The 25,591-nt window shown below is 41.9% G+C and overlaps 1 protein-coding gene and 1 pseudogene across 2 annotated transcripts in view; one reads left to right on the top strand and one right to left on the bottom strand.

Annotated features, from left to right (window-relative positions):
- Positions 1–25,591, top strand: part of MYO1D (myosin ID) — a gene marked incomplete at its 3' end in the record, with an annotated part of 342,027 nt that overhangs the window by 198,725 nt on the left and 117,711 nt on the right. Inside the window, exon 20 of the mRNA XM_079726329.1 lies at positions 3,869–3,982. Within this exon, the coding sequence (XP_079582455.1) occupies positions 3,869–3,982 (114 nt within the window). The remainder of the gene's footprint in view (positions 1–3,868; positions 3,983–25,591) is intronic.
- Positions 13,322–13,665, bottom strand: LOC307067535 (small ribosomal subunit protein eS24-like; annotated as a pseudogene). Its single transcript has one exon. The product of its transcript is annotated as a small ribosomal subunit protein eS24-like (transcript).

Below are 25,591 nucleotides of genomic sequence, written 5' to 3'. Positions count from 1 at the left end.
TTAGTCTTATTTATGACTATTTTGATAACTTATTGTAGCTATTTTATAAGGAAAGCAGCTTTTGGATAGACTTCCAATTTTGAGACAATCTATAACCTTTGATATTGGCTCAGTTAATTAGAGCTTGATTAGTGAGGATATAGTCAGTAGATTTATTATCACAAGATTAATAAGTAAAATCAACCTCTTTTGCTAAACATAGCTTCAACTATAAGTTTAAAAAACAGCGTTCTACACAGCTATTTTAGCAAGTATATTTTTCATGACAAGCATCCATGGTCTAAAAGTTACAAGTCAGCTGTCCTTAAAATTATTAAAACATACCAATTATTAAGTGAGAACGTCTGCTTTCTAAGAGACTAGGGATAGATGTAACTGAATTGTCTTGGTTTTAAAGCATCGGCCAACCTTCCTCCCTATCATTTTCTCCAAGCAAAGAGTAATGATGTAGCCAATGTTTTCCTTTAGCAAAAGCACTTAGACTGGGGCTTCCCTGGTGGTGCAGTGGTTGAGAGTCCGCCTGCCGATGCAGGGTACACGGGTTCGTGCCCCGGTCCGGGAAGATCCCACATGCCGCAGAGCAGCTGAGCCTGCGCATCTGGAGCCTGTGCTCCGCAACGGGAGAGGCCACAACAGTGAGAGGCACTTAGACTAATAGTTTCTCCTATTCTCAGGTATCCTGCTTTAAAAGTAAAACCTGTGCTTTTTGGTTTCAGGGTCAGTTTTTTGTTTCATTCTTAATTCTGCATATATCCTATATATTGATTCTACAACCGTGTTGTAGAAGTTCAGAAAAAAGCCATGAAGAAAAGTGAAATAATGTCATTTGTGGCAACATGAATGGACCTAGAGATTATCATACTAAGTGAAATAAGCCAGACAGAGAAAGGTAAATACCGTATGATATCAGTTATATATAGAATGTAAAAAACAAAAAAAGATACAAATGAACTTATTTATAAACCAGAAATATAACCACAGACATAGATAACAAACTTATGGTTACCAAAGAGGAAAGGGGTGGGAAGGATAAATTAGGAGGTTGGGATTAACGTATACACACTACTATATATAAAGTAGATAACCAACAAGGACCTACTGTATAGCACAAGGAACTGTACTCAATATTTTGTAATTACCGATAGGGGAAAAGAATCTGAGTGAGGAGCTTCCCTAGCAGTGCAGTGGTTAAGATTCCACTCTTCCATTGCAGGGGGCACACGTTCGATTCCTGGTCAGGGAACTAAGATCTCTCATGCAGCACGGCATGGCCAAAATAAATAAATAAATAAAAAGAATCTGAAAAATAATAGATACACATATGTATAACTGAATCACTTTGCTGTACACCTGAAATTAACACAACATTGTAAATCAACTATACTTCAATTTTAAAAATAAATAATTTTTTAGGGCTTCCCTGGTGGCGCAGTGGTTGAGAGTCTGCCTGCTGATGCAGAGAGGGCGGGTTCGTGCCCCGGTCCGGGAGGATCCCACATGCCGCGGAGCGGCTGGGCCCGTGAGCCATGGCCACTGAGCCTGCGTGTCCGGAGCCTGTGCTCTGCAACGGGAGAGGCCACAACAGTGAGAGGCCCTCGTACCACAAAAAAAATAAAATAAAATAAAATAAATAAATAATTTTTTAAACGTTTTAATTAAAAAAAATTTTTAAATAGAAAAAAGAGTGATCATTTTTTACTAGAGGAATTGAAGAGGTTTTATAATAGAATGAGAAATTGAGCATTATCTTGACATATCCATGGACAAAGAGAAAAAGGAGGGAGTAGAAAGTCATAAACATTTAAGAGAGAGCATGACGTGAGGGAACCTGTCAGAAAGGAGCCAGAGCCCTTGAAGAAATATGTAAAGTCAAATAAGTAGAGTAGTGGCAGATAGGAAAACTCTTGAAAGTTAGATAAAGGAATCGTAGAATCTGAGTGTCAGGGTACCTTGGAGATCCTTAGACTTCCTATTTAAAGCCCTTCCCTTCCACCGCACCCACATCAGATGTCTATTTAGCTTACGCTGAATCCTTCCTGTGTGGGCACTTACTGCCTTCTCATATGGTGCATTCTTTTTATGGAGAGCAATAATAACGAAATTATTTATGCTATATGCAATAGGAAGGCACTGTTTTTGAATATTTAATCTTTTTTATTTGGTATGTTACAGCTGTACAGTGTAGTGATTCACAATTATAAAGGTTATACTGCATTTACAGTTATTACAAAATATTGGCTGTATTCCCCACGTTGTACAATATATCCTTGTAGCTTATCTTATACCTAATAGTTTGGACCTCTTAATCCCCTGCCCTTATACTACCCCACCCCTCTCCCACTGGGAACCACTAGTTTGTTCTCTCTATCTGTGAGTCTGCTTCTTTTTTGTTATCTTCACTAATTTGTTGTATTTTTTAGATTCCACATATAAGTGATAGCATACAGTATTTGTCTCTCTCTGACTTATTTCACTTAACATAAGCAGATTTAGTGTAGAACATGTAGATTCATAAACATGTTTTAGGGAATTTAATCTGAAATATACCTGCCCAGTGCATTAGGAGAGGGACAGAATTAGTTGTTTCAAATAGCTTTTTTTTTAACAGCTTTATTGAGATATGATTCACTTAACATACAGTGCACCATTTTAAAGTATACAGTTTTAGTGTGTTTAGAGCTATATATCCGTCACTGCAACCAATTGCTAAACATTTTCATTAACCCAAAAAGAAACCCCACACCCCTTAGCTGTCTTCCCCCCAAACCTCCCATCTCCCCCAGCCCTATGAAACCACTAACCTATGCTCTGTTTCTATAGATTTGCTTATTCTGGACATTTCATATAAATGGAATCATACAACATATGGTCCTTTGTGACTCTCTTCTTTTACTTGGCATGTTTTCAGGGTTCATCCATGTTATAACATATATCAGTACTTTATTCTTTTTATTACCAAATTATATTCCATTGTATGGATACATCACATTTTATTTATTCATTCATCAGTTGATAGATATTGAGGTTGTTTCTACCTTTTAGCTATTATGATTAAGGCTGCTGTGAACATTCAGGCACAAGATTTTGTGTGGATATGTTTTCACTTCCCCTGTGTATATACTTAGGAGTGGAATGTCTGAGTCATATGGCAATTCTATGTTTAACCATTTAAGGAGCTGCCAGACTATTTTCTAAAGCAACTTCATCATTTTGGACCCCGACCAGTAGTGAGGGTTCCAGTTTCTCCACATCCTGGCCAACATTTGTTACTGTCTTTTTTATTATTGTCATCCTAGTGGGTGTGAGGTGATATCTCACTGTGGTTCTGATTTACGTTTTCCTGATGGCTAATGACGTCAAGCATCTTTTCATGTTTTTTACAGCCATTTGTATGTCTTCTCTGGAGAAATGTCTCTTCAAATTCTTTACCCATTTAAAATTTGGGGGTGTCTTTTTATTATTGAGTTATATACTCTAGATACAACGTATATTCTATTCTTTATATATTCTAGGTAAAAGTTCCTCTTCAGATATATGACTTACAAAATTTTCTCCTATTCTGTGGGTTGCCTTTTCATTTTGATTATAGTGTCTAGGTTACGTGTTTTTAGTTCTTTAATTCTTCTGTGTTTTTCTTGTTTTCCCTGTTAGATGGTAAACTTGTGAAATTTACATTGTAAAATTCCACAAATCTGGAAACACTCCTTTTCCATCTCTGTTGCATCCAGAGAGTGGTCATAGGTGGTGCACATCTGTTACAGAATCTGGCTCCACAGCCCGCCACCTCTGCTTCTAGATGTTTTCCTGACAGATGATTTGATTTCACTCTTGATGAGATATTATGGTTTATTATTTTGTGTTCTTACAGGTGAATCGCTTTAGTAAGGTGGAAGATCGAGCAATTTTTGTCACTGACCGTCACCTGTATAAAATGGATCCCACTAAGCAGTACAAAGTGATGAAGACTATCCCTCTATACAACGTAAGTGTTCTCTGCTTCTCTCTGAATAAAGGATTCTTAACCTGGTGTTCATAGACCACGAGTGGGTCACCAGACTGATCACTAGAACCTCTGGGGCTTTAGGGAGTCCGTGAATTCCTGAAATTTTCTGCCAATCTCATGTTTTATACAAAAGTACGATTTTCTATAAGGAGGATCAAAGGTTCCAATAGAATACGAAGGCATTTTGTTTTACAGTGTAGGACTCTGCATTCTGCGTGACCTTTATTACCAACCCTAGTCACTACTTAAATATTATGACATGAAATGTATTTTCTTATTGACTTTCGTAAGCCTTGTTTTTATGTGGAAATGGAATCAGGTAGAAAAACAGTACAGAATTACTTTATGAAAACGTTACCTCTCTTTTAAATGTAGAATGTATGCTGTTTCCAGAAGTTAGTTTCACCAATATATTTTACCTCTGATCTAAACCCGCTTAGTTATTCACTATCTCCATGGGGTTTTCAAATTCTGTAATCATTCCTTATTTGAAAGATGAAATTTGGTGGGTGCCTCCTTGAATTTCAATTTGAGACTTAAAAAAATTTTTTATCCTGCCGTATGGGGTCTACTTTACAAGTGACTGTTTGTTCTGATCTTGAAAAAGATCTTCATGGACTGCTGGATCTTTCCATGTGTCAGGTGACTTTCCTCTGTCGGCTCGTTCTTAAAGAGGGAGGTCTGGGTTTGTCCAACCATGGGATCTATGAGGAGTATTATTTTAAATCCTTCTGGCCTCTGCAAAAGGGAATAGGAAACATATTGTTTTATAGTTTTATTTCATTAAATCAGGAGTCCTGTTGGCTGTGCGGTTCAATGAAGACAGACTATTCCTGGCTTTGCTAAATAATTTAGAACATCCCTGCAGGCCTGTCACCTGACGATGAGGCTGAGATTTGTCTCCGCCACCCAGTCCCCCCACCCCACACACACATGCACACACACCTTTCTCCCTTTCAGTAGAAAGGTGAGTGGATTGCAGCTAAGAAGGAAATGATGTTCTAAGACATTCTTGATCGTATGTGGTCTTCTTAGCAAAGACTTGTAATCTTATGTAGCCATCACAGTTTAAGCCTAATAACCCTGCAGTCTCGACGAAGGAGATGAAGGAAGATACAGGAGAAAACCAAATTTTGTCAAAGTCTAATAAAGTGTACTTTATTTCTTTTCCTTACTTTCTATTCAAGGGAAATCAGTCAGGCACGTGATACGAGTTCAATAAGTAGTTAACCAGGTCTTTGAACCGAAGTTATTTTCCCAAACTACCTTCCTTTTTCATGTTGACTGGTGTATATTTAGAGTCACTGTTCCCCTTCCTCATCATTATCATCATCAGTGTTATCAGTAATATCATATTATACAAAAATTAACCATGTTTTGCCACGGAGCAACTAAGCCCATGCACCACAACTACTGAGCCTGCGCTCTAGAGCCCACGAGCCACAGCTACTGAGCCCGTGTGCCACAACTACTGAAGCCCGTGTGCCTAGAGCCCATGCTCCACAACAAGAGAAACCACTGCAATGAGAAGCCCGCTCACTGCAACTAAGAGTAGCTCCTGCTCGCTGGAACTAGAGAACGCCTGCTCGCAGCAAGACCCAACACAGCCAAAAATAAATAAATAAATTTATTTTTTAAAAAAATTAACCATGTTTAACACTCATAAACGTAAACGATGTCAATAGGATGGATACACACTGTCACAGATGCTGTCGGTACTCTGCCCACCTCCCCTTGTATTCCCTTACCATTTTTGTACACAACAGCCTAACTTCTGACAGCCAACACCTTTGTCGAAAGGCTTCCCGCAGGCCGCCAGAGTCCACAGAGGGCTGGAAACGCCCACCCACCCCCAGCCACCCAAATGACTAGCGGGTGTGGGGTATAAGTGCTCCATCCCCACCATTCATCGGTCACAATGATTCTCAGGTGTGTTTAACACCATTTGCTGCAGCTTTTCTGTAGGAATCAGCTGTGCTGCCCACCGTGTTAGCTGCTTAGTAACGGGTCCTACTGGCTGCTTTCCCTTCCTGAGCCACCTCCCCACTCCCTTCCCCATGTACCTGCACCTCCCGAATCAATTCTGAGGCTCATCAGCCTTTGTCTCGGGACCCACTTTGGGGAGGAACTACCCTCTTAGGAGGAGCAGATTGAATGGGGCACAGGACTTCCAGCCGTGTCTACCTATAAAAATGTTGTTCAGCCTGAAGCACACCCAGCCAGGTATTGTCTGGATCATAGGGACATGGGTGTTTGTTATTTTATTCTTCATCCTTTTTGTATGAAATGTTTTGAAGTTACAAACAAGGTTGAAGACAAGGAACCTTTAAAAATGATCCTGCTAATAGCAGGGATGAAGAAGCTGGGAGGGGATGAAGGAGAGAGATTTCAATCTTAACTAAGTTGAGTTTAGGTATTGGTGAAACTTGTAAGTACATACCCCGTAGATCACTGGCGTCTAATATTGTAACGAAGTGGCGGGTAGCGCTCAGCACGTAGGATAAAAATTTAAGAGTGGACAGATGCATGTATAATTGGAGGCTGAAGTTATGCGTCTAGAGGGAGAAGGGGCAGCTGATTTGAGAACATCCATGCTTAAATGGTGGGGAAAAGGGAGTGGCTGAAGGAAATGGAATAAAAAGGAGACCTCTTCTGTCTGGACCTCCACCTTCTCCTCTCCTAATGTGCCGCACGAGCTCTCATTTCCCTTCAGTTCCATAAGGTTATGAATTATTCCAGGAAGGAACAGAGCTTTGGGAACACTGTGTTTCAGAATCAAGTTGGAAAGTTTTCAGAAATGAGAGTAATCGGTGGAAACATACAGCTGAGGATCCCACAGTTACGCTTCCCCTTCTCCGCTCTTCATTCCTCCTTCTGCCCGGGGGCCTTTCCTGTGTTAGTTGGACTTTTCTGGCTCCAGGGAAGAGATTGGTATTAGCGGGAGGGGGAAATTCCCCTCTGTCCCTGTCGAGTTCCTGTGGCTGGACTCATAATGAAATGGACACGAGGCAGATTCACAGGAGAAAACCCAACTTAATTTTGTGGGCACAGGAGATCATAAAATGATGCACAGAGAGTGACCAAAAGCAGGTAACTTTTATGTCTTTGTGTATAAAGAAACAGTAAATTTGTGAGGATCGGACAGGACAGAGAAACTTAGGTTCGGGTGCGTAATTATAAGGAATTTAAGCAAAGATTGGGCTTGGGTAGTAAATTAGTAAAGAAGTAGCAAGGTTTATTTATACAGGCTTCTCAGACCTGAACTCCCTGTCTCTGACGATAATGATGTCTTTCTACCTCCCAGCCCAGGGAAGGCACCTTTCCCATGAGAGGTTTATTTCCTAGTGTCAGAGAAACAGAGAGGAGCATCAGTGTCCTTGCACTGGTTGTTTCTTAAGTAACTTTAATTCAAAACAAAATCGATATGCCACTGAGACATATTTGGGGGCCTGCCCTGGGCCCCAATATGACTATATACTATCTCAAGTAATGCTTTGCTTTGTTTTTGATAAAGGATACACGTGGTAGTAAGGGAAAGGAATCTCATAGAAACCCAGGAAGCCATTCAGGTTTTAAGGCAGCTCTGAGGGAGCATATTATTCCGTGGCCCCCTCAGCAACATGTTGCTTAAGATGGTCTGAGTTTCTGCCCATCTCTGTCTCGACTTCTCCTTGTGTGTCTTCTTACTGACAATTACCTTTCTTGCCAGATGGCCTGGGCCAGTGCTAGGCTCAGGTCTGAGTCAGCCAACCCAACAAACCATTAGAGTTTCATCCTGCAGTCACATTGAACGCCGTGTCTCCGATGAGGCCTCATCATAGCCACCAATTCTGCAGGATCCAAACTGGTACTTCAGCTCCTTGTCAAGCCCTTGCAAATCTATGCATAGTCTTCCCTGACTTCTCCTAGCGTAGCACGGATAATGACTCCAGTTCATTTGAGGTGTAAATGATCTCTTCCCTCTACAATTTTTGACTGTCGTCCTTAGGCCCCAGCCACGTTTGGACCTGCTGATCATTGAGGTGGGTCATTAGGTTTTCCTAGTGGGAACGAGTCAGTGGGAGAGCAGTGCTTCAAATAGGCTACATTCATCAGGCATCCTTGGGTCCTTGGACTCTTCCACCTACCGCCCTTCCACTTGCCAGGGTCCCAGTCTTTGTCAAGCAGGACCTAAATTGTGCCCATGGATGACCACCATAGGTAAGAGTTCAGCTGATGCTGCAGTTTGACAGTGTGTCTAGCCAGTTTTTGAACCTGTGCTTTCAGCAGAAAAGTATTTCCTCAGTTTCTTTACAGCTCCCAGCCAGGCAATATGGGACCACTTTTTGTTGCTTTCCTAAGGCACCATAAAACGTACCCATCCGGTTCATTGTCTCTATCTTCTAAGTCATTGAACTTCTATAAAGCAGCAGCACCTAAGTGCCCCAAGCACTTAACTTTAATGGGCACTTGGTGTAATTTAAGTAAAACTGAGAGCACTGGGTTGGCAGACCCTTGGAATATTTTATTGACATGTAGCACACGCTCTACTGCTATTCACATCTGGGCAAATATTTTCCCTTGCTTATTGAAGTATGCCCTACATGCAGAAAAATGCACAAGTCTTAAGCGTATAGCTTGACGAATTATCATAAAGTGAGTTCACCTGTGTAACCATCCCCAACATCAAGATATAGGTCATTAATAGGACTCCCCAAAAAACCCCACATGTCCTCTCTGAGTCGCTACCTCTTCCTTCCTTTTCAGAGGCACACTTTTGCTCGTTTTGAACTTAATGTAAGTGAAATCAAGCACTGTGTATTCCTTTTTGTGTTTCTTTCACCATTATGTTTACGAGAACAGCCCCGTTATCTCATATAATTCTAGTTTGCTCATTTTCATCACTGTGTAGCATTTCCTTGTGAGAATATACCACAGGTTGTTTATCCATTCACATGTTGATGGATATTTGAGATTTTTAAAATCACTCTTTTGCATGTCTTTTGGTGTCTATATGATGCATACATTTTCATTGGACAAACACCCAGGAGTGAGACTGCTGTTGAATTTTAGTAGATGGTTCCAGTTTTCCAAAGTAGTCATACTGGTTTACAACCCCCATCCCCACCCCAGCAAAATGGGAAAGTTCCAGTTGCTCCATTTCCTCTCCAACCCTAGGTACTGACAGTCCTGAATTTCAGCAATCCTAGTAGGTATGTGGTAGTTATGGTTCTAGCTTAATTGAGATATAACAGACATATAAGATCTTATAAGTTTAAGGTGTACAGTGTGTTGATTTGTTACATTTATCTGTTGCAATACAATTACCACCATAACATCAGGCAACACCTCCATCATGTCACATAATTGCCTTTTCTTTTTTGTAGTGAGAACATTGAAGATCTGATTACTTGGCAACTTTCAAGTTATGTAATACTGTATTATTAGCTGTAATCACCATGCTGTATAATAGATCCCAAGAACTTATTCATCTTCTATCTGGAAGTTTGTACCCTCTGACCAATATCTCCCCATTTTCCCCACCCTCCCCTGAGCCCCTGGCAACCACCACTCTCTCTGTTCTTCCCAGCTTATCATTTTTAGATTCTACATATAAGTGATATATTAGAGTATTTGTCTTTCTCTGTCTGACTTATTTCCATTATAATGCCCTCAGGATTCAGCCAGGTTGTTGCACACGGCAGGATTTCCTTCTTTCTCACGGCTGAACAACATCTCATTGTGAATGTATACCACATCTCTATCCATTGACGGATACACATTGTGGGTTTTCTTTGTAATTCCCTTATTACTAATAAGGTTGAGCCCCTTTCTTTGTGTTTATTGGTCATTTGGATGTCTTTGATGAAGTGCCTGTTCAAGTCTCTGGCTGTTTTTCTGTTGGGCTGTCTTTTAAAAATTGATATCTAGGAGTTCTTTTTATATTCTGCCTGTGTGCCCATTGACAGTTACGTGTGTTGCAGATATTTTCTTCAGCTCTGGGACTTGCCTTTTCATTCTTTTAGTGTTGTCTGTGAACAACATTTTTCATGTTGATATAGTTCAGTTTATCAGTTTTTTCCTCTAAGGTTGATGCTTTTTTATTTTTGTTTAAGAAATCATTCCCTATCCCAAGGTCGCGAAGATATTCTCATCTGCTATATTCTATAAGCTTTATTGCTGTGCCTTTCACATGGACATCTTACAGTCCACCTAGAATTGATTTTTGTGTATATGCGAGGCAACAGCCCAGGGTTTATTTTTTTCCCATATGGGTAAACAGTTGAAAAGACCATCTTTCCCCCATTGCTCTTCAGTCCCACATTTGTCCTAAATCAAGTGTGTCCATATGTCTCTTCCTAGTTTCTCTGTTCTGTTCTATTGGTCTATTGTCTATCTTTGTGCCAAAGACAGCTTTAGTTACTGTTAGGCAAAGATTTTATGAACTCTAAAATTATAATAAATTTCCAAAATCTCTCCCTTCAGTTTCACCCTCCTCCCAATATAATGTTCTCATTAGCTATATCCATATGAAGGAAAAGAGAGCTGGGGATGCTGGTAAAGTAAATCCTAGCAGAAGGGACAGCTTGCTGTTTACCCATTTTCTTTGTCAAAAAGTCAAATTCCTGGGCTTCCCTGGTGGCGCAGTGGTTGAGAGTCTGCCTGCCGATGCAGAGGACACGGGTTCATGCCCCGGTCCGGGAGGATCCCACATGCCACGGAGCAACTGGGCCCGTGAGCCATGGCCGCTGAGCCTGCGCGTCCGGAGCCTGTGGTCCGCAACGGGAGAGGCCACAACAGTGAGAGGCCCACGTACCGAAAAAAAAAAAAATCCCATCTAGGTTCATATTTTGAATTTGGTAGTTACATCTCTTTTTGTCCAAAACTGTATCTCTACACACACACCCATTTTTTCATGATAATGACTTTTTTTTTTTTTTTTTTTTTTTTGCGGTATACGGGCCTCTCATTGTTGTGGCCTCTCCCGTTGCGAAGCACAGGCTCCGGACGCGCAGGCTCAGCAGTCATGGCTCACGGGCCCAGCCGCTCCGCGGCATGTGGGATCTTCCCAGACCGGGGCACAAACCCGTGTCCCCTGCATCGGCAGGCGGACTCTCAACCACTGCGCCACCAGGGAAGCCCGATAATGACTTTTTAAAACAGCATTACTGAGGTATAATTTACTGTTATAGGCTGAACTGTGTTCCTTCAAAATTCATTTGTTGAAGTCCTAACCCCCAGTACTTCAGAATGTGACTGTGTTTGGTGACAGAATCTCTAAAGAGGTAATTAGGTTAAAATGAGAGCATTAGGGTGGGCCCTGATCCACTGTGACCGGTGTCCTTATAAGAAGAGGAGATTAGGACACAGACACATACAGAGGAAAGATCATGTGAGGACCCAGGTTGAGACAGACATTCGCAAGCAAGGAGAGAGGCCTTGGAAGGACCCAGCCTTGCCCACACTTTGGTCTTGGACTTCCAGCCTCCAGAACTGTGAGGAAATAGATTTCTGTTGTTTAAGCTACCTGGTCTGGTACTTTGTTATGGCAGCCCTGGCAAACGAATACATTTAGAGTACTTACCCCAAAATTCACCCATTGTAAGGTACAGTTCAGTTACTTTTAGTAAACTTGTGCAGTTGTACAAACATGACATGATTCCAGGTTTGGAACATTTCCCTCACTCCAGAAAGTTCTCTCATGCTCATTTGCAGTAAATCCCCACTCCCAATGTCAGCCCTAGACAATCACTGATCTTTCTGTCTCTATACTTTTACCTTTTCTAGAAATTTCATGCACACAGAATTAAACAATAGATACTGTGTTGTGTCTGGCTTCCTTTACTCAGCATTTCGTCCATGTTCCATATGTCATTCATTGGTCCTTTCGTTTCATTGCTGAGTAATATTCCATTGCATGGATCTACTATATTTCATTTCTCTATTCACTAGTTGATGGACATTTGGCTGCTACATATGTTCTCATACAAGAGTTTACATGGGCGTGTGTTTTCATTTCTCGTGGGTGGCCATCTATGAATGGAATTATTCCATATGGCATTTGTTTAACTTTGTAAGAAACTACCAAACTGTCTTCCAAAGTGGATGCTCCATTTTACATTCCCTTCAGTATGAGACTTCTGGTTTCTCCACATCCTCACTAACACTTGGTATGTATGACGTTGAGTTTTTTTTTAAGGGACAATACTTTATATATTTTTTTTAATTATTTTTTTTTTTTGCAATACGCGGGCCTCTCACTGTTGCGGCCTCTCCCGTTGTGGAGCACAGGCTCTGGACACGCAAGCCCAGCGGCCATGGCTCACGGACCCAGCCGCTCCGTGGCATGTGGGATCTTCCCGGACCGGGGCACGAACCCGTGTCCCCTGCAGCAGCAGGCGGACTCTCAACCACCGAGCCACCAGGGAAGCCCTATCTATCTATCTATCTATCTATCTATCTATTTATTTATTTATTTATCATCTTTATTGGAATATAATTGCTTTACAATGGTGTGTTAGTTTCTGCTTTATAACAAAGTAAATCAGTTATACATCTATCCCCATATCTCTTCCCTCTTGCATCTCCCTCCCTCCCACGCTCCCTATCCCACCCCTCTAGATGATCACAAAGCACCGAGCTGATCTCCCTGTGCTATGCAGCTGCTTCCCACTAGCTATCTATTTTACATTTGGTAGTGTATATATGTCCATGCCACTTTCTCACTTTGTTCCAGCTTACCCTTCCCCCTCCCCATATCCTCAAGTCTGACATTGAGTTTTTAAAGAGTCCAGCACTGGTCTCGTCTGGATTTGTCTGATTGTTTCCCCATGGTTCATGTAACTTACTCTCCTAGTCCCTGTATTTCCTATAAACTGGAAGTTAAATCAGGAGGTGTTAATTTTGTTTCAGTAGGACACTTCCACATACTTCAGATTATACCTTGCATCTCAACAAAGAAGGCACACATACAGCAAACTCTGCCTTGTGGATCACCTTTGGAAAATGTTTCATTGTAGCCAAGCTATTATTATGTTGCCCTCACTGTAGCCTAAATTTCTAACTGCTTATAGAACAGATCCCATGTTTTCCTGTGAACAATTGGAATTTAGCATAAAAAACTAAGATAAATATTGCCATCAAGTATTTACCTATTAATAAGTTGCCCATCAATAACAATACCTGTTATTTTCAGTTTCTTTTCCCAGTCTCTTTTTATAACAAAATTCTTCCAATGCTTTGCTGTTTGATAGTTCTTTTTTTTTAAGTTTTCACAGTTTATTAATCCTCTTATTTAAAATCTGCACAATTACAGCAGATAAAGTCACTGCATAATCTTTACTCCTTCTTTCTGTCACCACCATCAATGGCCTTTACAGTCCCCCTGACTTTGTTCATTCTGTTCTTGTGTTCCTTTCACTGTTTTCTTGAAGTCTTTTTCTTCTCATACAGGCCATGTCTTGCAAGTCTATGTATGGCTTTATTTTTCTTTGCATCATCCAAGGAATCGTAAATCACACCAAAGCCATTTATCTTGCCACCACCTAATGTAGTCTTGTACATTTTGTCTGGTCTTTCCCAAATTTCTTAGATACTGTTGCCTTTCCAGGATGAAGGATATCAGTGACCATTTGTTTCCATAGTTGGTTGGTCATGAACTTCCTAGTCCAGATAGTTACTGTGTCATTCCTAATGGTGGTTGATCCTCAGGCAGCCAGGAAGGAAAACCTGGATACTTCTTATATGTTTCTACAACTATTCTCTCTCTTCCCCAAACCTCTGGCAACCACTGATCATTTTACTGTCTCTATAGTTGTGCCTTTTCTAGAATATCATGTAGTTGGAATCATACGGTATGTAACATTTTCATTCTGGCTTCTTTCACTTAGCAATAAGTATTTAAGGTTTTTATATGCCTTTTTGTGGCCTGATAGCTTATTCTTTTTATTGCTGAATAATAGTCCATTGTATGGATGTACCATAGTTTGTTTATCCATTTGCCTATTGAAACATCTTGGTTGCTTCCAGTTTGGGGCAGTTATGAATACAGCTGCTAGAAACATTCACATGCAGGTTTTCGTATGGGCGTGAGTTTTCAAATCATTTGGGTAAATACCTTCAAGCGCAGTTTTAGCTCCTGTGATAAGGCCAAATTTGGCTTTATAAGCACTACCAGACTGTCTTCCAAAGTGACTGTCATTTATGCAGTGCCCCCAGCAATGATCGAGAGTTCTGTTGTCCTCACCAGCATCTGCTTTTACCAGTTTCTTTTTTTTTTTTTAATTTTAGCCATTCTAACAGGTGTGTAGTGGTATCACGTATTTTTCTATTACTCTAAATTATATAACCCAGCACACACTGGGGTCTCAGTCAATCTTTAATTACAAGAATCATCTCTCCCCTCTCTGTGGTTAGTTGGTTTGTGTTCAGGAGATAATGACTGATCTTTACATAAGCCTAAACAAAATATAATTAAAAGATAAATTTGAGACCTTTTTTTCCCCTTCCATTAGCAAAAATTATTCAATCAATTTATCATTTAGCCATGGTTCCAGTCACTCTTCACAGGAAAGATAAAAATAGGAAACCATGAAAGGTTTTTGAGAATACCCTCACAAATGGCATGGTCCACTAACTGTACACAGCAATCTGAGGATGAAACACTCAAGTTACAGGTGACCCCTTTATTAACTACAGAGTGACTTTCTAGGTACAAATGCTGCATAGTTAGGTTAGGAATCGGTGTTATTGTCAAATTAGTGTCACCCCCCTTGAGTCACTCTCGACACTATATTTGTAAATGGTAATATCAAAATAAAGCATTAATTCCAAAAGAGTTGTCAAGAAAGATTAAAATTTATACAGGGTGGGCGGCAGTGGGATCAGAATCCAAATGTTTTGCAAAGCAGGGAGACTCGTGGTAGCCGCAGCTTGATGCAGAGAACAAAGGCAAGAAGTAGCCCACACGATTAGCCACGTTGTGTGCAAAACTCTGGTCACAGCCTCTTTAACTCCGTGTATCATCCTAGAGATCACTATGAATCAGTGGGGAAAATTTGCACCCCATGGCTGTGGCACATTGCTCGAATCAATGCACTGCTGCCCCTGCCTTTTGAGTTCCTGTGGCCATGGACTCTCCCCAGCCGGCGCTCAGGGAGCTAATTGCCAAGACTGAGTTTAATTTGCGTAAACATGAAATCTGTTCACCGGTTTCGAGGGAGACCGCATAAACTGAAACATTTAACCTGACCTCAGCTGGAACTCCTCTCACCCTTTTGTTGGGGGAACTGTGTTGGTTTTGCCCGATGGGTTGGTTTGAAAAATATTTGAATCTGCCCTTGAATGCTATTTGATACAGTCCCTTTTTATCAGTATGGGCTTGATGGCTAAGGAAGCAGCCAGTTAATTTACACAAACACCTCCTTTAGTTCTATGGAGAATACGAAGCAAGCGGGCGGGCGGGTGAGAGAAGAGAGACAGTTATCTGAAAGGGTTTGACTGTTTTGTAGAGGTAAATGGATTGTAATTCTGCCAGGCATCATGCTTTATTACTCTATCTGACAGTGACTGGCTAGAAAGATACTGTTTCATGTGGAAGATAGATTGTCCTTGTAGTACGTTACAGGGCTGAATCCTGCTAAAAATCCATCCGCCTGCTGGTTCTGCTCCCCATCACCATTTCTAAAGCACCCTGCCCTCGTGGCATTGTCCCAGGAGAAGGTGTTTCCATGGTAATCTCAATGGAGGCAGTCAGCTGACGTCTGGCACCGCCTGAGCTGGTGCGCGCCAGCCTTCTCTCTCACTCCTCCCTCGAGCCTTTAAACTATATTTATTAGTCCTCTTTAAAGGAAAGTATATAACCCCTTAATGTCAGACACTGAGTGCACTCGGGTTTATTTATTTATTTGGGTAACAAGCTTACTACCTTCCTAATTAATTCTCAGCAGTTCCTGCAAGCTGTATTATTATTTTGAATATCTTGTGCAAACGTTTATATTTTTGCCTGTTACAACAAAGAGCATTGCTTAGCAATATTGGGTATTTGGAAACCTCCGTTCTTAGAAAAAAAAGCAATGTCTATATTAAAGAAGAATTTTAAAAGATAAAGATGTTAGGGTTTCAGTTTAATTTTTCAAGAATCTTTTCTTGCTCTGATGCTGTGGCAATGAAATGGTCCACTCTCCTTGTAATTTCTTTTAGCACTCCATTATTTTATGATTGGATTTGAGTGAGCCACATGGTTTTAAAATACTTCTAAGAAATGTGACATCTAGCCATGTTATCTCATTTTTTTTTAAATAAGAGGAAAAAGTCAGAATTTCAGAGCTAACCTGAAATTGATTGTTTTCCTGACATGTGTTTGGAAGTAAATGCGTTTTGTTGTACCGGTTAGAGACCACCACTTAATGCTAAACCATACTAAATAAGCAAACTGACTTACAGTGTCAAAAGTCAGTGCTTTGGGCCAGGAGGTAGAGTCCATTTTGATTAGTACTGTGTGTGGAAATTCAATTACAAATGTAAAAGATGTATCAAAGCGGTGTCTGAAAGCAACAATCATTAGAACCAATGCATGACTCCTTTGAAAAGCTATCTCGTTAAAGAAACACAAAGCCTTTTAAAAAATAAAGCATGAGAAAATTAGTATGACACCGCCTCATTTATCCAGAGGTCAGATTGCTAGAAACAAGATCCTTTTAAAACAAAGCCCTGAATGGAGGCGTGCACATAAAAGATCTGTGCATTTGCAGAAACAGAGGTCACTAACCTTGCAGTAATAGGTTTCCTTTTACACAACTGTCTTATCAGAGCTCTCTTTTCCGCAGTCAGCCTTTTTGAACACCTACTATGTGCTGTGCGTTTGCCAGGCACTAGCAGTGGAATAGTCTGTCACTCAGTCTGCCCACAGGCCTGTGGCAGCTGTATAGGTACAGGTGACTGTACCTTCCTCTCCAGGGGAAACTGTCGCTCAACAAGGTAAAGTAATGGCCCAAGGTCACAAAGCTCACAGGCAGTGGCACCTGGCTTCCGTTAGACCCTGGAGCCCTCAGAATCACAACCCTGATGGTAACCTCCTATCACCGCTTCCCATTTTATGATGAATAACGCATACAACTCAGATCCTATTTTAAGAAGAGGAAAGAAATAGCAGAACTAACATTAGTCACATGCCCAGTGTCAGGCATTTATTAGGAGATTTTTTTCTCTTACAAATTTATTTATTTATTTATTTTGGCTGTGTTGGGTCTTTGTTGCTGCACACAGGCAGCTACTCTTCTTTGTGATGCGCAGGCTTCTCATTGCGGTGGCTTCTCTTGTTGCGGAGCACGGGCTCTAGGCGCACGGGCTTCAGTAGTTGTGGCTCTCGGGCTCTAGAGCACAGGCTCAGTAGTTGTGGCGCACGGGCTTAGTTGCTTTGCGGCATGTGGGATGTGGGATCTTCCTGGACCAGGGCTCGAACCCGTGTCCCCTGCATTGGCAGGCGGATTCTTAACTACTGCGCCACCTATTAGGATATTTGAATATACTGTGTCTCCATCTTTATAAGAATTCTATGCAGGAAGTTAAGTATCATTTATCAATGAATCGCTTGAGTTTCCAAGTACAGTACTGATGAAAATGGAGTTTACCTCCTGCCCCAAAGCCCTGACTTTGGACATTATAACTGGATTTGCTTAGTACCATTTACCATAAGTAGTCATCTCTAACCGTTACAATTCCCAGAGGTATTGGTCACTAGGGTAGGATTTCAGTACAGATTTTCAGACACCAGAGCCCAAAAGCCCTAGTGAGCCATAATGCTAAGCATCTTCTGGCTTAGTTGAGTGTGATGCTCTCTCTTTTTTTCTCTCCCCCCATTCTCCTTGTTTATTTAGGTCTTTCTTACAATATTAATTGCTTCCTAAAATATTTCTTCGTAACCTTTTGAGGATAAGTGACTTGTAGGCCTTGGGGATCCCGCAGGAAATGACATAATCAAGAGAAGAGCTTGTGTACCAGTCGTGTTCTACCTGTCAAGGACTCTCAAGGTGTGGTGCATTAGGGTACAAAAAGAAAAAGAAAAAGGAAACCTTTTGCTTCATTTCTTTTGGAGAAAAAAAAAACAGCACTTGGAATCGAGCTGCCACATTGTACTTCCATTTGCACAGCTGTTTCTCTCTTAATTGCAATCCCGTCTTTTCCAAGAATAAACATGTAGGAAAAGGTACCATAGTCTCAGGCCAGAAAAAAATATGGTGCTTTCACTGCTAACCTGATACTTAGGAGATTTGAATTTGATTTCATTTAGTTTCCACTTTTCAAGCCCAAATCAAAAATGTTTGTAGCTTCTAACTCGGGGGTTCTCAACCTTGGCTGCACATTGGAATAGCTTGGGGAATTTTTTAAAAATTCTGATACCCAGGCCACATCCCAGACCAATGAAATTGAGTCTCTGTGGGCACCGGCATGTTTTAAAGCTCCCTAGTGTGCAGCCAGGGAGGCAATTCACTGATCTAACTATTCTGTTAACCAAATTTATTCACTTTTGTCGTTCTAGCTATTTCTTGGAATCATCTGTTGAAAGTTGGACTTGCCCCCAGATTCAGTTCTGCCATTAGATTTTTCTCACCTCTGTGTGTGTGTGTGTGTGTGTTTGCTTGCGCATGCAAGCACACGGGCATGTGCACACATACGTGGGAAAGTGACAGGGAGAGAATGTGTGTGTTTTCTGGAAAGCCTCGGGATCCTGTGATCTGTATCAAAAATTAAATCTTCTTGAAGGTACTGACTGTGGTTTCATGTTTGCAGATGGTCTCGTCGGAAGATCTTCCTTCAACAAGAGTAGTAGAGATAATCACTTTATATTTGCTGACTTTCATCCCTTGTGATGGACGTCACCATACACTGTCTCACTTGACCCTCCCCACCTCACTGGGAGGCAGTCCTGCACTGGTCCTGAACTCTTAGGTATTAAATAAATGAGCTTATTTCTTTGTTACTGGTTGAGGTTCAGAGCAAACGTTCTTTACACTGAATTATTATAGCACAGTTCTAACGCACTACAGGGAGAGTCTGATTTCCTGACATAACAGACCGAAAAAAAGATTTTATTTTATTGGAATTATATCTAAATAAAGACGTCTTTACAATGTGTCGGCGATGGAGATACATCAGGCAGGGTGGGTAGAGTGGACAAGTTCAGGATCCTTTCTCCTGACATTGCTCGAGTACTTCTTTGGCTTCTGTGCACGGAACAGTCACTTTGCTCCATAGGGAGCCTCCTCCAGCATCTGCCCTTACTCCGCTTCTCCTCCATCCCTTACGATTTCATGAAGCCTGTTGAATTGTAAGAATATCTCATGTTGCATTTAAAGACTATTACACTCTAAATGGTAAAGGACAAAAGAAGAGTCACATCCCGGTGGGCAGTGTCTGGCAAACACAGGCATTAGGATATGTGGAAGCATGTGGGTGGTTGTTGCATTTATGCCCCATCTTAACAATAGCACCCACCCCAGTGGAGTGTTGAGGCCTGAAATGAGATGCATGTAAACAAGTCTGAAGTAATGCATGTGAAGTCCTTAGCAGAGTCCTTGTCACAAAGTGAAATGCTCAGTCATTATCAGCTCTTAAACCCCTTGCAGACCGGCAGTCCAGTGCCTGTGGACAGCAAAGGGTGGGATAAAGTCAGCCCTCAGCATCCTCACTGTTTATTCTGTCCTCTTGCTTGTCCTTCTGCCTGGAGTGTTCTCCTCCCAGATAACTGCCTGGCTCCCTCACTTCATTCAGCTCTCCGCCCAGAATAACCTCCTACGGGTTGTCTAGAAGCATCCATCCTATCCCTCTCTACACTTTTGTACTGCTACTATATTCCTCCTCATAGACCCTGTCACCATTGTCACCTTATACAGTTGTTTACGCTCTGGCTCCCCCTACTCCCTATTAAAACACAGACTCCATGAGAGAAGGGCTGTGGCCATATAGTAGGTGCTCAATAAATGAGTATTGATGAATGCACTGGAGGGGTCAGAACTGGTGACAGGGAAAGCAGTTCAGAGGCTGCTGCTATAATCCTGTTAAGAAATTACAAGGGCCTGGGCTTCCCTGGTGGCACAGTGGTTGAGAATCCGCCTGCCAATGCAGGGGATACGGGTTCGAGCCCTGGTCTGGGAATATCCCACATGCCGTGGAGCAACTCAGCCCGTGTGCCACAACTACTGAGCCTGTGCTCTGGAGCCTGCGAGCCACGACTACTGAGCCCTCAAGCCACAACTACTGAAGCCTGCGCAATTGGAGCCCGTGCTCTGCAGCAGAAGAGGCCACCGCAATGAGAGGCCCGCGCACCACAACGAAGAGTTAGCCGCCACTCGCCGCAGCTAGAGGAAGCTCACGCACAGCAGTGAAGACCCAACGCAGCCAAAAATAATAAATAAATTTTAAAATATATCTTAAAAAAAGGAAATTACAAGGGCCTAAACTCAAGCAAGGACATTTAAAGGGGTCAAGGGATCTGGATTCAAGAGCTATTTAAGTGGTAGAAGCCCTTGGGCATCGAGAGGAAAGGGTCTAGACTCATAGGTTTCTTTCCTGGACAACTTGGGTAGGCGGTGATGGTTACTCACCAAGATGGGAAAGGTAGGGGGGGGAAGCAGAGATGTGGTAGGAGAGGGTGGAAATAAATTCAGTCCTAAATGGATTTCATTTGAGGAGTCTGAGGAACGAAAAATGGGGAGACCCGCTAGACAGTTAACTGTCTAGAGAACAATCCAGAATAGAGACAGATTTGGAAGCGACGAGTGGGTGGTAGCTTAAACCGTGAGTGTGGATAAGAGCATCCAGAGAGGGTGAGGAGAGAAAGGGGGAATTACCAGGAGAAAAGGGCTTTTCAGGCTACGATGAAGGGTAGGGCTTTGAAAAAGATGAACACATGGGAACCATCGGAGTTTCCTGAGCAAAGAGAGCCCTTCAACCTCATCTGTACCTTTTATTTATTGTCCTCCACACATGCAATAAATTGTGATCATCTGCTGCCTACCATGGCACTATGGCACTATGCTAGGTGCTAGAAATAAAGAGGAGACAGACTGCCTCTGCTTATTGTTTAGTGGGTGAGGCAAACAGATGCAGACATCATCGCAGGACAACTCCTTACGTGCTAAAACAGAGCAGCATGAATTGCTGAGTGTGAAGGAAGGGTGGACATGGTTTCTCAGACAAGGAAGAGTTTCAGGGATTCATAAGTATATGCAAACACTTGTGCATTTTTCTGTACAGAGTACCTGTGGCTTTTTACAGATTCTTAAAGGGATTTGTGAATGACTGCTTTTGGCAACGCAGAGCGACAGATTTTAAGAGGCCTGAAGAGGTTTGTTGTTTACGAAGCTAATTCGGACAACATTACAAAGTTTGGACGAACTGGGAAGTGCCTGGTGAAATAACTGCCATTCAGTAAATACGCCTTGGGGCTTGGGACATGGTGCCACTGGTGATGCTGAATTGAAATAGGGCCCCAAGAAACACAGTGGTTAAGGCAAGGTAATGAGTTTCATCTTGGTTAAGTCAAATATGTGGTCCCCATGGGCCCTCCATGGGACCCGTGTCTGAGTTTTCCCCAGACAGGCCAAATACCCATCTGGCACTGCAAGAAGTGTCTAAGCTGACTTCACATTTGAGAATTACCAGTATCTTAAGCAGAGGGAAACTTGCAGCCTCCTCTCCCACTAAGCCCACATTGTCCACTCCTGCAGTGTATGCCTCTTGGCTGCCCAGCTGCGCCATGAGCTCACTAAAGAGAAAGCCACATTTTCTAATGCTTTTGCAGGCATGATCTAGAACAGAGAGTTGGAACTTCCAGTTCTGGACAAGATAGAATAGATGCATTTCTCCCTATCCTCCTCGCTAAATACAGCTAAAAACCCGGGACATCACCTTATAAAACAAACGTTAAGAAGACTCTGAAAGGTGGAGAGAAAGTGAACTAGCTCGGGACTTTAAGACTTGAAAAGCAACATGGCAGTGAGCTCCTTGGGATTTCTTTTTGTCTCTGTACATCCCAGACTGCATCGCTGGAGAAGCCCCCTATCCAGATGGGCACAGACAAGAAAAGCTTGCTCTCTCTTGCCAAAGGACCAGGAAGTGGGCAGCCTATTTGACAACAAACATTCTCTGGAAAAACACCTAGGAGAGTTGCAGGCCCCCCTAACTTCCATCAGCAAAGGCCTCATGGAAAGCCTGGACCTCTACCCTTGCCCAAAGTGAAGAGGTACCCTTCCCCGTCTCCACTGGGGTGGCATCAAAGAGGCCCAAAGGGGAGCCTGGACTTGTACCCCCCAACCCAGGGAAAGGGTGGTGCCCCTTCCCCTCTCCATAGAGTCAGGGGAGGCCAGGTGAGGGGCTAGCTTTCCACCCGCTCCTGGTGGCTCTAAGGTGTCTCTCATACTCCCCAGCAGGGTGGTATTGGGGAGCCCACGTGGGGCCTGGACTCCCACTCTTCCCACCCTGCAGTAAAGCATTGGCGCCTCCTTCCCCTACTGGTCCCTTTTGAGCAGAAGCCTGACAGAGTACAAGGTTTCCATTAAATCCAGAGTCTCATAACGTAATACCCAGAATGGCCAGGATGTGATCAAAAGTCACTCATCATCCCTCACATAGAGCAATACTAGTCTACATGGATTCAACTTGCTGACAAACATAAGATAGGAAAAGAAACCTAAAATTATGAGGGATTAATCTCTGCGTTGAGAAGATCATTAATTTGTAAGGTTAAAAAAAATTCAATGAAAAGACCAATAAGGAAAGTAACTTAAGTTGGTATTTTAAGAGAGAAAAGAAAATAAATTCAAAATCATATAAAACTTGATTAGTTAGTAAAACAATTAGCTTTGTAAAATGATAATTTGACTCTAAGATGAAGTTATGTAATGGTTTTACCTAAATCAATGGTTGTTTGTGATTAGAATCACTTGGGGAGGTTCTAAACACTATAGATGCCCAGCCCCATCCAAGACCAAATAAATCAGAGTAGCCCCACTGATTCTAACATGCAGCCGGGGTTGAGAACGTTGGCCTAAATGAACCATAGGGGATAAATAGAATATAAGTGGAGAAATTTTACAACTTTTGCATAGTCAAAATAGATGTGATGGAGTTTGTGTACTAAATTTTGCATGCTCTTTCTAAAGGAGGGCCCTCTCGGGCCATTTATCTTGCTTCATGCACCCTTGTGATGAATCTGATGATCTGGTCCCCAAGCCCACAACGATAAATCTGAAGCAGTAATTAAAAGGGAGTCAGTCTCTCGCAGGCAGGCATATTGATGGTTGCAATATATGAAAACTGAAAGTACAGGAGGGCTCTGAGGAGATTTAGTTTAGTTCTGCTAGATGGCTTGGTATTAAAAACTTGTTGGAGTGATTTCTTGAGCTGTCTCCTCAGAGCAGTCTTTTTGGAATTAAAGTTCAATTTTTCAAGAAACTTACTGAATACCAAGCTGCGAGACAAACCCTGGAACTCAAACTGCCAGATAATCTAGGAGAGAGACCTCCAATAGGCCTGTCTGAGATTTTTAGCAAAAAGAAAACAATTAGCCATGTGGCTGATACCCATGAACTGGTAGGTTCTAACCCCCTTTCTAGTAAGGAATTTGACACACTTAATCTAAATATGAAAAAGTCAAACTTGCATGCCACAAATGAGGTACTTGCACCGAAAGGGAAAAATGACTCAAACGTTTAAATTAATAAAGGAGACTATGGCAGGCCCAGATTCCTGGGTAACTCTCTCTAAAGGAATTTGTATCGTAAAGTACAAAGTTCATTTGTGATGGCAAACGTTATCTAGGTTGTAAATTTTCTTCTTGATGGTGCCCTTAATCCCTGTCAGGAGGAGGAATATTTGGAAGAAATTGGAGTTGAATATGGAGATGTCATTTATTCAGTGCAGTTAGATGGGTTGATACTGGAAGTTTATTGAAGAGTTTTGCTGAGTTGCTTTCATGAAGCTGTTAAAATCAAGGGTTGAAAGGCCTTATCGATAAATAGTAGAAACTTAGCCCTTTTGTCAGTTGATTACAATGATTTTCATTGACCTGAATAATATTGATCAATAGTACTAGGCTTATAACTAAGTGCTTGTGCCTACAGTTGATTAAACTGGCTTTAAGACAATTTTTTTGTTACTGCTCATGGCACATATTTTGTAGAAAAGGGTCTGTTTCACCATTAGAATGTCATGTGCTTTACACACACAGGCATGATTTTTGGAACCTGTGGTCCGGGGGGTATGGTCATAGGAACGCCAGTAGCCCTGAAGATGCATCTGTTTTAAAGCACGTTTACTAATTACTGTTCACCATAACAACTCTGAATCCTTAAGAAAGTAAAAGAATAATTTTATAATGTTTAATGAAGCTGGAAAATATTTCTGAAAAGGAGTATGTTCTTACATGTTCTTCCAATGTGGTAAAATTTTTGAAAAATGTTTTGTTGAAAGTGATTTTTGTTTGTCAAGGCATAAGCTCTTAGTTATCCTGAACTATGCATTCTTTCCATGACACATTTACAAAATTAAGATTTCTCTATTTTCTGGTCACTATTGCTGCATAACAATTTACCCCAAACTTACAACCACCTCCTTTTTATTATGGTCATAGGTTTTTTTTTTTTTTTTTTTTTTTTTGCGGTACGCGGGCCTCTCACTGTTGCGGCCTCTCCCGTTGGGGAGCACAGGCTCCAGATGCACAGGCTCAGCGGCCATGGCTCACGGGCCCAGCCGCTCCGCAGCATGTGGGATCTTCCCGGACTGGGGCACGAACCCGTGTCCCCTGCATTGTCAGGGGGACTCTCAACCACTGCACCACTAGGGAAGCCCGGTCATAGGTTCTTTTAGGTCAAGAATTCAGAAAGGGCAAAGCAGATGAAGTAGCCTTCTTGGTCTGCTTCCTGCCCATCAAAGGTTGGGGGTCCAAAAGCCTCTGCACATTTTGTAATGTCTCTGTCCCTTTCAGTCCAACCTGATACAATTCCTTTGAAATCTTGGTGGACTTACTGTGCATCAATTTATAATCCACTAAAACCACACCCACAAATCTCTGCAAGATAAGCTCTCCTATACCTGGGGCTCCTTATGAGCTACTATGGGACAAGGTCCCTAAGACTCTTAAGAGCTCCATTGTTTAATAGAGAAAGGCACACCCTGAAGATCTTTAATCTGCCTGGAAGTTTCTATGCAACACTGCCTTAGATCTTTCTGAGGTTTTGACAAAGGATTTTACAGTCCCGCCCTGGACTTGATCATTGCCCTGAAACCGTTTCCCAATTTGAGAATCATTTGCCATCTGGAGAAGCTGGGAATAAGAAACAGTTTTATTTTCAAACCCAGCAAGTGCAGGCTGCTTTATATTTCCTCTAAATTTTGCATGAAAGCTGAACAGTTCTGTATTAAGATCATCTCTCTCCTCTCACATGTTTTCATAGACAGCAGGAAGCAGCCAGATGGCACTTCCAGTGTCCTGTCTAGAAATCCTCATCTAGATCATTGAATTTGTTAGGTACGTTTTCTGTTTTCTACCTTCCCATAGTCAACAGTGTTGTCAAATTTCCTGCCGCTTTGTATCAAGGGTCCCCTTTC

The sequence above is a fragment of the Hyperoodon ampullatus genome (assembly GCF_949752795.1).
Source record: "Hyperoodon ampullatus genome assembly, chromosome: 19".
Taxonomy (NCBI): Eukaryota; Metazoa; Chordata; class Mammalia; order Artiodactyla; family Ziphiidae; genus Hyperoodon; species Hyperoodon ampullatus.
This window is presented reverse-complemented; position numbering and strand designations above follow the sequence as displayed.